At 39.9% G+C, this 13,607-nt stretch overlaps 1 protein-coding gene across 4 annotated transcripts in view; it reads left to right on the top strand.

The window, feature by feature from the left end:
* Positions 1–3,519: 3,519 nt before the first annotated feature.
* The window catches only part of atf7ip (activating transcription factor 7 interacting protein), a 36,632-nt gene continuing 26,544 nt past the window's right edge, over positions 3,520–13,607 (top strand). The window contains exon 1 of one of the 4 annotated variants that reach the window (XM_058070512.1): positions 3,520–4,092. Coding sequence is in view for 1 of the 4 variants with exons in the window: in XM_058070494.1 (XP_057926477.1) it covers positions 7,919–7,945 (27 nt within the window). In the remaining 3 variants the exon portion in view is untranslated. The other 3 variants (XM_058070503.1, XM_058070494.1, XM_058070528.1) reach the window with 3 other exon arrangements.

Below are 13,607 nucleotides of genomic sequence, written 5' to 3'. Positions count from 1 at the left end.
TCCAATCACAATGAGAACAATTAACTAACAGTCATACCAAGCTTCTCCTTTGCCGAGATAATCCATCTATAGTAGTCAGGTGTAGCAGAAATAGATGCTGATTAAACAAGCATGATTATTGGACATGTGTGCTTTAAGTTGGCCACAATAAAAGGCCAAATTAGATTTTTTTTTTCACCTCTACTTACCATAATTTCTTCAGCTGCTGCTAAGTTTTTGCGCCAGGACATATTGCGTCAAACGTCATTGTTATGAAATATGTTGTATATGTTTGTGGCCACTAGAGGTCAGGCCTGCATTGGTGACTGAGCCCCACACAAGCAGGCACTTTAGCGTTGGAGGCAAGGAAAAACTCGTAAGAGGAAACTTTGCACTGAACCCAGTCTCGGGTTAGTTGCTACAGCTAAAAAAGTGCTAAGAGTTCTATGGGTTGTATAGACCAGGATCAACCAACATTTCTATTAATTGTACTTAAAATGTCAACATATATATAGCAATTCTGGAATAATCATATATAACCACCAAGAGGGTGCAGACCTCTGCCAAGGCAAACAAAAGTGAGGGAAAAATAGATTGAGACTTATGTTTGTTTTCCTTGGCCTGGAGGTTACGTTGTGGTTTATTGAGGGTGGATTGTTCCATTCACGGTCATGGTAAAGGTATATTTTATTTCCAACATGTTCGACAAAGTTACATTAAGGAACATCACGTTTGAACGTACTTCAACATATCTGAAAAGGAGAAGGAAGAAGCAGAGCATAATTCATATACAATACAGTTACAATGCACATTTATTTTATGTGGCCAAACTAAGCCAGTGGCAGGCTGGTTGCCAGCCAATCACAGGGAACATATAGACAAACAACCATTCACACTCACATTCATACATATGGAAAATTTGGAGTCACCATTAACCTGGAATGTGGGAGGAAACCGGAATAACATGCATACATAGAGATCCCCAAACGGAGATTCAAACCCAGATCTTCCCAATGTTATTATTGTGTGACCAACATGCATGGTAGTCCGGACTGTTTTGACCATTTTGGGATGTAAGCTTCAATGATGATCTACAATTGAGCCATATAAAAAAAGGCAAGTATCAAGGAACAAAATGGAATTTACCCCACCAACTGCCAGTAGAGGGCACTAAATCAGTGCTATCTACTTCCTGGTTTATCTTAACAGAATCGCCTGTTGACCTTGAACTCCATCCATCCATCCAGCCATTTTCTATGCTGCTTGTCCTCACTAGAGTGTATGCTGGCAGCTGACTTCGGGCGAGAGGCGGGGTACACCCTGGACTGGTCGCCAGCCAATCACAGGGCACATATAGACAAACAACCATTCACACTCACATTCATACCTATGGACAATTTGGAGTCACCAATTAACCTAATAATTAACCTAATCATTTTGGATTTGGATTTTAGGAGGGAGCTGGAGTACCTGAAGAAACATGCCAACTCCACACAGAGATTTGAATCCAGATCTCCTCACTGTGCGGCCAACATGCTAACCACTAGCCCACCGTGCAAACCCAAATGTAAACTCAGCAAACCGAGTCAGTCGTGGTCAATTTTTCAGGCTTCTGATTGGACAAAATGCATATGACAACCGGTGAATGTTTTTATGTGGAATTATGGTAATGAAAGAGAGAAGGGACATTTTAATGCAGGTGGAACTTATTAATGTGGAACAACTGTAATTCTGAAAGTGAAGTTCACATAGGTTAGCTGTCCGCTCTCTGCACAAGCCATATAAAGACAGAAGATAATGTACTAAAAGCCGAACAATCACAGCTTTACTGATCATGACCTCATTTTGAGAGGTAGCAATATGCTAACTGCAACTTTTGGATTTTAGCCATGGTGCGGACAACCGGCGCACAAGCATAATAAAGTCATCTTTATGTGGCAATGTGCTCCAGCTTTGTCCCAAAAACATGCTAATTCAGCGGTTCTCAATTATTTCCTGTCGTGCCCCCACTGGGGGACAGAAATGTGTTCCGCCCTCCAATTTGAAATTAATCTATTCTGTAGACCAGGGGTCTCAAACAAGCGGCCCGCGGGCCAAATGTGGCCCGCAGAATGCTAGTTTAGGCCCCCGCCTTGATATGAAAGTTTAATGTTAGTGCGGCCCGCGCAAGTTTGATATGGATGCTGTATGGTATCATGTACCCAGAAAAAATTATTATGTTTGATTAATGTTCATGTTAAAGGTTAAATAACTGTTAATAGTTATCCTCCCTATCCGTGTGGAAGTGGTAAGTTTTTGGCTTTTTAAGTTTAAAGAATATAACTTGGAGGCTACTGTTTAGGTCGCTAGCTCTCTAGTTTGCGAGTTAGCATGTGTCTCAAGACCCTGCAGTTGCGCAATATGTTGTAAATAAAAAGAGTATAAATGTGACTATAGTCGTGTTTTGTCATGTCTACAGGGCTCTAATAATGCTTTGTTCATTTTAATCTGAAAAAAATAATTTGTCTACCCACCAACTATAAGTGGTTTCTTAAGTTTTTATTATTTGGTGTTTTATTACTATTATTATATTTATTTATTACTGATTGATTGATTTTCTTTATTCTTGATTTGTTTATTTATTTATCTTATTTTGTGTAGAAAAATAAAAAGTAAGATATTTGAGAACAGTGGAATGTTTTATCAGAGCTTTTCTTGTAGAAAATCGGAACCAAAGCAAAGTTTATTCATTTTTCTGTTTTTAATAAATGCGTGTTTGTTTGTTTTTTTTGGAAAACCTGATACGGCCCAGCCTCGCCCAGGCCCTAGCTCCAGTGGCCCCCAGGTAAATTGAGTTTGAGACCCCTGCTGTAGACTGAACTAGAAACTAAATCCAGTGAAATGCAACACAATGGAACAGTGACGCCAATAAGCGTTTTCAAGAGTCAAATTGCATGCTGAGTATGATAAACTCACACATTTTGGCAGGAAGTCCTCCGTGCCTCTTACTACCGCCCCCCGGGCACTGGGGTAATTGGAGACTCTAAATTGTCAATAGGTGTGAATGCTTGTTTATTCCTGTGTGTCCTGTGATTGGCCGGTAACAGTCCATGGTGTACACCACTTCTCCCCCAAAGTCAACCGGGATAGGCTCCACCTCAGGGCACCATAACGAATCATGTATAAAAAATGGATTGCATGACATACCCCCCTGGTGGCCTCCTGGGGAACTACATGTTTGAGGCAAGTAGACAAAATGGCTGACAGCTGCATGATGTCAGCAGAATGTGATAACCACCAATATGTCCTCTCAATTTAATAAAGGTGAAATGTTTTTAGGGTGGAAGAGAAGACAGGAAAGGAGGTTTGTTTTCTTAGCGGTAGCGGCTGTTTTTGGAGCCTATTTTTGGAGGGAACTCACCTACCTGTGTGAGTGTTGACAGTCACAGGGTGACTCAGGACTACACTGCAATGAAGAGTGAACAACAAAATTAGTTAATTGTCTCCATTTTGTTGCTGTTCAAATAAGTTGACTCCTCCCCTTTCGATTTAGTCCCTCCCCTTCAGGTCCTGGCTCAGTCAAACCCCGCCCATCCCATACTAATGTTCCTAGCAAGTCGCCTGTGTGTTTCTCATCCATTTTCGTGTTACTGCAGTCCGGATACCATCTAGCCCAGTTTCTTCCTGAAGTCCAACGGTAGCCGGTCTAACCCTGGAGAGCTATATACCTCGTTGTGATCCATTAAAGAAACTGACGACGTCCCCTACGCGAGTTTTTGTTGGTCCCACCACCACCCATCGCCAACAACACGACCTCTCTAGCCTTCCCGCCTCCGCGCCACAGTGGGTTTTTGTGTTGCAAAAGAGGAGGAGCGATTGAAGGAGACAGGACGACTGACTGGAGAGTAGTCTGCTCGCCACAGCGAGAAGCAAACCTGACTGCTGCCGTTGTGGCACCAACAGCTAGCCGGTTGTTGTTTATTCTCACTTTCAAGCCACCGGACTTTTTTTTTTTTTTTAAAGTAGCGTTGGTGCAATCTCCACAGCAGGCGAGGAGAAGGAGCGGACAGTTTTTTTAATAGAAAAAAAACGAAAGAAGAAAAATCGGGGAACACTGTGACAACGCCTCTGTAGGTGAGTCCTGGTACTGCAGCTAGCATAAACCACGAGATACTGTTTGTTGCCATTTAATGAAAACAAAATGGCAATTCTTTCAATTATGTTTCAATATGTAAACATTTTTATCACTTGTTTCTACTTAAGAGCCTTAAAGGTTGTGCTCTTAGGTGACTAGCTGTTAGCGTTTGCCGCTTAGTGAGTCTTTTGGTGACATTTTAACAAATCTCTCTCTTTTATTTCAACATATTTTCACTTGTTTTTGTGCTTTTACCTAATTGCTTATATGTTGCACTTTTAGTGGCTAGCGATTGGCTTTTGTTTATTTTGATAAACAGCTTTAATGCTGTTGGTTTAATTTTAAGCATTCCGACAAAATGGTTTCGTGTAAGTTTCCAAACTCAAATTAGAGTTTTAAAAGAATTGCACGTGAGTTCTGAGAAATGTCTTAAGAAAAACAAATTAGGAAATGTTGTTGCCCCCTAGAGGCTGGGAGTATGATTTGTTTTCTAAGGGTGTACTATTAATGTCCGTGTTTTGCGGGTGTGAGGATGGGTGATCCATTTTGCGATACACTGCAGCTTGTTGCGATAATTATATACATTACGATATATTCTTCTATAGATTATAATATAAGCATTTCAAAACACATAACAGATTACAAAGGCTCTTTTTCCATAGGTGGTAACGTGATGCGTTGTTTTCGGACGCCTGCGCTCACAGTGTAACTGATAATACATTCAAGCTAGCTTAGCTATTCCAAGAAATGTAATTTATTTATTGTCATGTAAGCGAGGAAAAGGAACTTAGTGGAGCGACTCAACATATACGTTAGCCTCACTAATTTCAAGGCTACATCACATTGGCGATTTGTTGAACCTTGTCTCCGTGCTTTGCAGAACACGGCTTGGTTGAGTCATCAAAATGTATTCTCGCAATTGGGCAAATTTAATTCAAATATTGATATTTCTGATACCATGTTTTCGTGTTCTAAAATTGTCACTCAAATCAAAACGGGGATACTTTTGATACTAAAGTCATTCGAGGTCATGTTTGTCTGAAACGTTTTCCTGGTGAAACGATGTCCGATCATTAACAGATCCATGTGCGAATTTTTAATAAACTTTTAATTTTAAGGATTATTTTTATTGATGTGCTTATTTTCTTTAATTTAAAACACAGTCGTCACATATTTTATTTGAGTTCTTCCTGTTTTTTGTGCTGATTTTGGCTTGAGCACTTTATATTCCAGATGCCCTTCTGGGCGAATACCAATGATGCTTACTAGTGGAGATTTGAACCCTTTCCTCCGAAGTCCAGAACACTAACCACTACACCACAGCGGCTTGCGTTAACTCAATATACTTTAATTAAATGTTTTGTATTTTTATACTATAATATGAAATAGACTACGCACATTACATAAATTTGCACAAAACATTGTTATTCGATTGGTATAGCTGATACCAGCCTGAATTTTACTGCATATCGTATCGGAAGCGAAATCAGTGGTATCGTACATCACTAAAGATTAGTCGACATAACCAACAGTGTCGGTCATCAGAAATTGTTGATGAAGATTAGGTATTGTCGACGCGCTGCTGAATAACATTTTAATTGACAGACCTCATGAAAGCAAAGAAGTACGAAATAAAATTTACGGGTTAGGAGCAAGAAGCAGAGTTATGCGAGATAAGAAGTCGACGCAAACAAAAAATAAGCATGCAAAACCAGGCTCATGTTTCACAGCCAAAGAATCCATGAGCACCTTAAATCCAAACACCCCGATATCGTGTTGCCTTCCCCACCATCACAACCAGGTAATGCTCAGCTCGCACGAAACTAATAAAGCATTGATTGTTTGCAGCGGGTTTCTGTGTTTGGGCGAAATGTAGAAATAACTTCGAGACCATGTTCAAGATGTTTTTCGCTTTTTCAGTCGCTTTTTAGTTGCAAAAGGTCCCACGTGAAAGGGTCGGAATCTCTCCCATTTGTTGCTATTTAACACACCCTTGCATGCAGGTTGCTGCTACGATTGTTGAAGTAAGCGATAAAACCAACACAAACTAGTTTGCACATTGTATGATTTCTGTATATTTCATGGTATTCATTGTATGTCTTATTGGATTGAATTGTTGGTGCTTGAACGACTCACGAGGCACAGCATACTGCAGAGGTGAGAGAGTGGGACAAGGACAAAAACAGGAACAAATTGGCCAAGAAGTTGTTGATCTTGGAGTACACGTGCCAGTGTTTTTATACAGAAATAATAGATTAATTTTAACTCTTTATGTATGAAAAAAATGTGTTACTAAAAACACTAGTGTTTTTTTTTTCAATACAAGGTTTTTGGGTTGAAGCCCCTCTGACAGCAGAATTTGTTCCAGGTACATTTTCAGTCATCCACCCCTCTGTATATAAAGTGGTAGGATCCAGTAATTTTCCATGCGCCACACTGGGCTTGAATGTGGGTGTGGCCTAATTTCAGCGGCACAACAGACACAAGCAGTTTTGTGAGCGTGCCCTTAAAATATCGGCATTCTACTCTATGTAGATGGAGGGATTTATTTACACATAAGTGACTAGTAATGTGTGTTCTGTGTCCAAATCACTGACCGTAAGTCATACTTATGCAGTTCGATGAATTTGGCCCCGTTCAGGACTGTATTACCTGAATTCATAGTAACAGATCACATTGTGCACATGTTCAGTTTATATTGTAGAAGGTAAAGATTTTTCAAAAACATATTTATATTTATGTATTTATCATTGAACAGCCCATCTCAGTAGAGGCTCCTACTTGCATACTGGAGATATCGACTCAATCTTCATTTTAGACCTGTTGATCTGATCAAGGTAACACAGACAGATTTTAAGTGCATATCAAAGTAATGACAAGTCTGATCTGGGAATAATTTAGTTTGTTTATGTTGGACCAACAGACTAGGTTAAGATTCTGTGGCTGGCGGTCATGGCTGCTCTAGCGATTTCACGTTGCACCCATTCGATTGACTGCGGCAAGATGTCTGCCACACAGACAGCACAGAATTCACTTGATTTAAAAATGGGCCAGAAATACTACAGCTGATTTTTGATCATCTCAAACAGATAATCACATGTATGAATTGATCACGATTAAAAAATTATGATTATAAAAATATCGGAAATATGCCCATTAAAACTATTTTAGTAACACAATGATAATTTACACACATAATATATTTATAATAATCCATGTGTATTAACAGCTCTAAATGAATCAAAAAATGTAATCAAGCTAGAACATAGTATAAACTAGCACTGCAATGATTAATCAGTGATTAACTGACTATCCAGTTAATCAAAAACTGTTTCGGTAATTGATGAATCGTTTCGTTTAAAAAAATTTAATGTAAATATCCTGATTTCAGCCTCTGAAATGTGACTATTTTTTATTTACTTAGCCATTCATGAAAGCAGACCGACTATCTTTGTGTTTCAGGCATATGAAAATATCAGTTTTATCGCGTATACCGCCATCTACTGTACATAGTTGTAGGTTGTAATGGGTTTATGAGCGAGGGGCAAACTTGTTTGCGGTGGTGCAATCTAATTGAGGTGTTTACATGCGTTTTAAAAAGCTTCTTACAACTGAATTCAAATAGTATTTTTTTGCGCATGTAAATATAGTGAGTGATGAGATAGAAATCAAAGTAATATGATTGGATGCTCAAAAATGCTTTGATGCAAAGAGTCTTGCTCTCATTGGCACATAATTGCTTTTCTGTCCATGATCTTTACCTTTAGCAGCAAAACAAGTAAGAGCGATTAAAAACGAGCGGACGACTATCCCCCCCCATCTGTTATGCTTGACAATCATATTGGCTTCTTTGTAAGTGCTCTGATCTTTTGGCGATACTATTTCAACAATGATGTCCAACTGCTTCCATGATCTTGCCTTGATCATATCACCAAAAAGTCCAATATTTTTCACAACAGTTTTTGGAAAGTGTGATCTTGTGAAACATCCAGGTATAAAATCCTCTTTGCTCCTTCTTTAGGTAGTTCAGAAGTGCTCCAAAAGCCAACAGAAGTTGCGACAAGCTATAAGCAATGGAAGTCGCTATAGGCTACCATATAATTATCAAATGTATCTTCACTAAACCAGGGATAAAAAAAGGGCACTTTGCTTCCGGTCTTCAGTTAGTCATATTAGATCCAGATAGTTCATGTTCAAGGTTTCAGGTCCCCACTCTTTCTGAAAGATACATTTGTTAAACCATCTGGCCTACTAGCTTAGCTTTTGATGGTTTTACTGACGTCACTCTTTACCATTGCCCATCGGTCACGACTGAAGGGAAAGATAAGAAATATGATTGTTGGTATAGACCTTGATTAATTAGCAATATTCGGAAGAACTACAAACCAGTTTCCAAAAAACCTAGAAGGGTAGTTCACCAGCCAATTAAGCACCCAGTAGCTTTTGCCGAGCTCGGGATAAAGATTTGGACTCAGGAATTATACTTAGGAACCACCCACCCACTAGATGAAATAATGAAGCCGCCCTATGTTTGCAGCATCTGTCGTCATCCAAGAAAACCAGGAAGTACCCCACTATCTATTGAAGGAATTCAAGGAGTCTTTTTTTTGGAGAGTTCGTACTTGGCAGCTCTATCGAGTACTATGTTGTTTATACAGGACCAATTATTGCTGACAAATCTTCATGTACTGAATTCTCTTCCGGTTGTTCTCAGAGAGATTGACTCTACTGTGGACTTACTACGGTCAGACTTGAGTTGCATTAAACATTAAGCAGCCAGAAGCCAATAAGATTGTGAACAATGGCATCGGTACGAGGAAGGATCGCACAGTAATAAGGAATTGGCTTTGTGTGAGGGATTATTGGAACAGATCATTAAGTGCTTATGCACAATGTAAACCTTGCAATCCAACCTACCTCTGCGCATGCCGCCATGTTAATGTTTGATGAGAGTTACTTAAGATTTGTAAGATCAAAAAACATGGATGTTCAGAATTGTTTTCACCCTGAATCACAGACTGGCATGGCTCAGTTGGTAGAGTAGTCGTCCTGCTGTGATCATGTTGAAGTATCCTTGGGCAAGATACTGAACCTCCAGTTGCTCCTGATGCTGCGTCATCAGTAGGTAATGTGCTAACAGTGTCACAGCCCTTTGAGCGCCTTGGGGGTGGAAAACAAGTGAAAGACCATTTACTGTTTGCATTTACTGTAAAGCCAACTTTTCAAGCACCGGCGATCACCGGTGGAAGTTAGATACTAATGCTTCGAGTAGCAGAAATGTTAGTCAGGCATATCGGTGACAATGTATTGGAAGATTAAGTGTTTTTCTTCATTAATAATGCTACTGTAACAACAATTTCATCTTCGCTTGATAACACACCTCATACATAGAAGAGATCCGCATTGGCCATTTAGTGACATAGTCGCTATATTCAGTGGGTAGGGGTGCGCATTGAAACTGTCTCTTGCGTCATGTTTTTATTCAGTAATTAAATAAAAGTGGTCAACAAAGGTGAAGCTTTCTAGATCTTCCAGGATCTGCACCTATTCCAGTTGTATTCCTTTGATTTCTGTTTTAATTCAGTCCACCCATATGAGTGAACTCAAAGGGTGGTGATGTAGGTCCACGTTTACTGTGTGTAGACAATCTTGACACAACACTGGTAGTCGAAATGTGGTATATACACATTCTTGTGGGACTGCCCGTGGGTAGATCTGGTAGATCCACCGATTTGTGGTGGAAAAGGCTATTAGCAACTCCAGAATCGGTGAGCCAAGTAACATTGGAAAGGCATCAGGCTTCAGCAATAGTTTGGTTCATAGTCCAGTTTTGTCCATGTCCATTTTTCTGTTCATCTGGGATTTGCAACTCCAACTACTTCTGCCTGATGCTGTCCTCTTTTGGAAAGTTAGCTTTCGGCAATGGATTTTCAAAGGCTGTGAGATGGGTGAGCTTTCACACAGTGTTGTATCATTTCACAACTGAATACCGTAAATTCTGGTGTATAAGTCTCCACTTATTTCTTAAACTTTCAACCCTGCAGCTAATTTATGGCTAAATTCCAATGTAGTGACCTCTTCTTTACTCTAGAAGTACTACCAATTGTTGAAATATTTGCTATGCGCAAGTCAATGAAGAAACGCTCTTTATTCGTCAGGCGCCAATCACAAGCTACTGGATGAGTGCTCTCACAACAAGCTTGTCAACCCACTGGAAATCTCAGGAGGTCATTATATGTAACAGTATACCAATACAGTCTGATTCACCGTGTTAAATTCGTCACACAGCAACTTAACACTCAAAAGCTATATCTATATACAATATACAAATGTGTACCAATACGAGTTCCAAATGAAAAAAAGAGAGAAGGAAATCATTGTCTTTGAAGGGTTTGAAGGAAAACGTGGGGTTGAAGATCGATATAACCAAGATAGCCTTAGAATTGTCCATAGCTTCAGCCCTTGACTGTTGAATCCCCCTTTGTTCTGCAATGGTTTAGTCCAGGCCGGACTGTAAAACCTCCAACTGGAGCAAACCGGTTGCTGCTGCGGGGGAGGGGTGTTACCTTTGTTCTGCAATGGTTTAGTCCAGGCTGTACTGTAACACCTCAAACCGGAACAAACCGGTTGCTGCTGTGGGGGCAGGGGTGTTACCGCTCTGTCTCTTGTTCTTGACTTCAGACCCGCCTATTTGGTGCTAGCTCTAGTCCAAACGTAAAACTTTCATATATATTAAAAAGCTGCTTTGTACCAAGGACTATATCCAATATAAATTGACTGAATAGCTTTGCCTTTTATTCTCTTCATGAGGGGGGCTTTGATGACACTTCTTGACGCTTCTGTTCATTGTGTAGCATTATGGGTCAGCATTTTTGTTGTTTTTGCACCCGTAAGGAGAGCTTCCGTAGTATGGTAGCGATGAAGAATGAGGGAAACTAGCTCTGAAACTAGCGCTGAGGGAAAACTAGCACCGCTACCATGCTACCATCCCCCACCTTTTCTTCCCCCTTTTCCTTCTAATCAGCCTGTGCTAGCCTGTGACGAAAGGGAAGCAAATCATGTGCACTCCCATTTGGCAGGCTAGAGGGCTGTGCTAGTTTATTGCTAATTCTATGGTTGCTATAACAGAAATGTTGAAGACTGGCACATTTTCAGGGTCTCTCACTGTGGTTACGATATGAAAGCATTGGGTAGCTACTTTGGGAACAATGTCAGAAATCTGAACCAAAAAGACACAGAAACAGCTGTTTTTTTTATTCCTATGAACTAAACAGATAAGATAAGATGTGCATTTCACTGCTTTAGCCATTTTCTGTTGTCCCCCCCCCCCCCCCTTGTGCTCTAATGGTTTAGTCCAGGCTGGACTGTAAAACTTCCAACTGAAGCAGGCAGGTTGCTGCTGCTGTGGGGGAGGGGTGTTGCCGCTGTCTGCCTCTTGATTTGAGACCCGTCTGTTTGGCGGTAGCTGTACTACAACAGTGACGTTTTCACTGTCATTTAAAAAGCATGATAAAACATCACAGAACAACTTATGTTAATTGGATAACATTGTTTTTTTTTTTTAAAAAAGAGAACTTTGTTTGCACTCCATTGTAACCTTGGTACATGTGTTTATTATGTAGCATTGTAGGATTTACATGCATTTTTATTTGTTTTTTGCACACACTTCCGCAGTAGAGCCATGCTAAAGAATACTCGACATGCGCTGAGTGAAAACTAGCGCTTCTACCATCCCCCACCTTTTCTTCCCTTTTTTCCTTCTAATCAGCCTGTGCTAGCTTGTGAAAGAAGGAGGCGGTGCTTTAGATTGCAAGTTCTTTTACTTCTTTATGCTATGACAGAAATGTATATTTTTCAAGATTATCACATGTCTATTAAGGTGGTGCTTTTAAAATAGCAAAATGTTTGTCTGTGCTGTAACTGAAAAATTATTTTTTTTAAAGATTTTCAATATTGTCACATGCCCATTTTAACACACTTTCACAAAGTCTTGTACGTTGTTTTTGTAGATGAAACCACAGGGTTGCTACATTGGGAATAATGTCGGAACTCGAAAGCAAGGAGACAAAAACAACTGGCTTTATTGATTTATGAAATATAATACACGGATGAGATAGACTACGATGTGCATTTCAGTGCTTAAGATGTTCTCTGTCGAGAACCCATTTGTACCGAAGTGGTTTAGTCCGTGCTGGCCTGTAAAACTTCCAACTGGAGCAGGCAGGCTGCTGCTGTGGGGGAGGGGTGTTGCCGCTCTGTCTCTGTCGCTTGATTTCAGAACCGCCTGTTTGATGCTAGCTGTACTCCAACTGTAAAACTTTCATAGTTTGCATTTTCAAAACTGCTTCTTACACCATAAAACATCAATGAACACGACCACATATGCACTGTACATTTACTGGATAAGCATTAATTTTTTGGGAGAACCTGGTTGGCACTACTTTGCCATCTTGATGATTCTGTTCATTCTGTATCATTATGCAGTTAATGTACATTTCTGTTGTTTTTTTCACGCATATAAAAAGAGTTTCTGCAGTAGAGCAGCGCTAAAGAATACTTGACATGCGCTGAGTGAAAACTAGCGCTGCTACCATCCCCCACCTTTTCTTCCCTTTTTTCCTTCTAATCAGCCTGTGCTAGCTTGTGGACTAAGGACAGGAAATCATGCGCACTTCAGTTTGGCATTTTAGGAGGCGGTGCTTTTGAATTGCAAATCCTTAGCTTGTTTGTACGATAAGTCAGAATTTTGTTTTTCTTTTGTTAATTCTATCTTGGCACACTGCCACGTGGTCCACATTCTAAACATGTGGTTTTGTATTTGGAGATACATTTTTTTTCTGTGTGGCAGATATACTTAGATGGAAAACCTGTTACAGGAAAGCCCAACTATTATTTCAACTCTGGTTAGTTTTATATTCATAGACTAGCATGTATAAAACAGGCTGAACCTGCAGAGAAAGAACACAAATATCGTAAGGATAATTGTGTAACATTTGCTTTTGTTCCATAAAACTAGACACCGTTTTTGTGTCTATGATATATGATCAGATTATTATATTATGTAGGTCACAGTTATGCAAACAATGCGATTGCTTTTATTTTGCTGTTGTAACATCAGGCATGCTCAATGTAGCAGGCTCAGCGCGCAAGCAGACCTAGTGGCCATTTTGAGTTTCAGTGAATCCAGATGAGCACTGTGAGGACGGATGGGGGGGAGGGGAACCATATGCACCATGCGCATTATTATTGGAATGCACACTCTCAGAGCTCTGGATTGCGTTTTTATTTTAATGCACATAATAACCCATCTGTACTAAATACAGTATATTGCTTTTGAAAAGTAAGAGAGTATGTGGAAAGTCCAAGATACTATGTTATGTCAACCTGCAAAGTTGCAAGGTTGACTCCATTTGACTCCACCTCATCAGTGATCAAAAAATGAAAATGTTTCTTTTTGTTTTACACTTATATATAAACAGTTATAACATTGAGCATGGAGCATGGTCTCAGCAAA

Source organism: Doryrhamphus excisus, chromosome 1 (assembly GCF_030265055.1).
Source record: "Doryrhamphus excisus isolate RoL2022-K1 chromosome 1, RoL_Dexc_1.0, whole genome shotgun sequence".
Classification (NCBI taxonomy): domain Eukaryota; kingdom Metazoa; phylum Chordata; class Actinopteri; order Syngnathiformes; family Syngnathidae; genus Doryrhamphus; species Doryrhamphus excisus.
The sequence above is the reverse complement of the archived record's forward strand: the minus strand, read 5'-3'. Positions and strand labels throughout refer to the sequence as shown.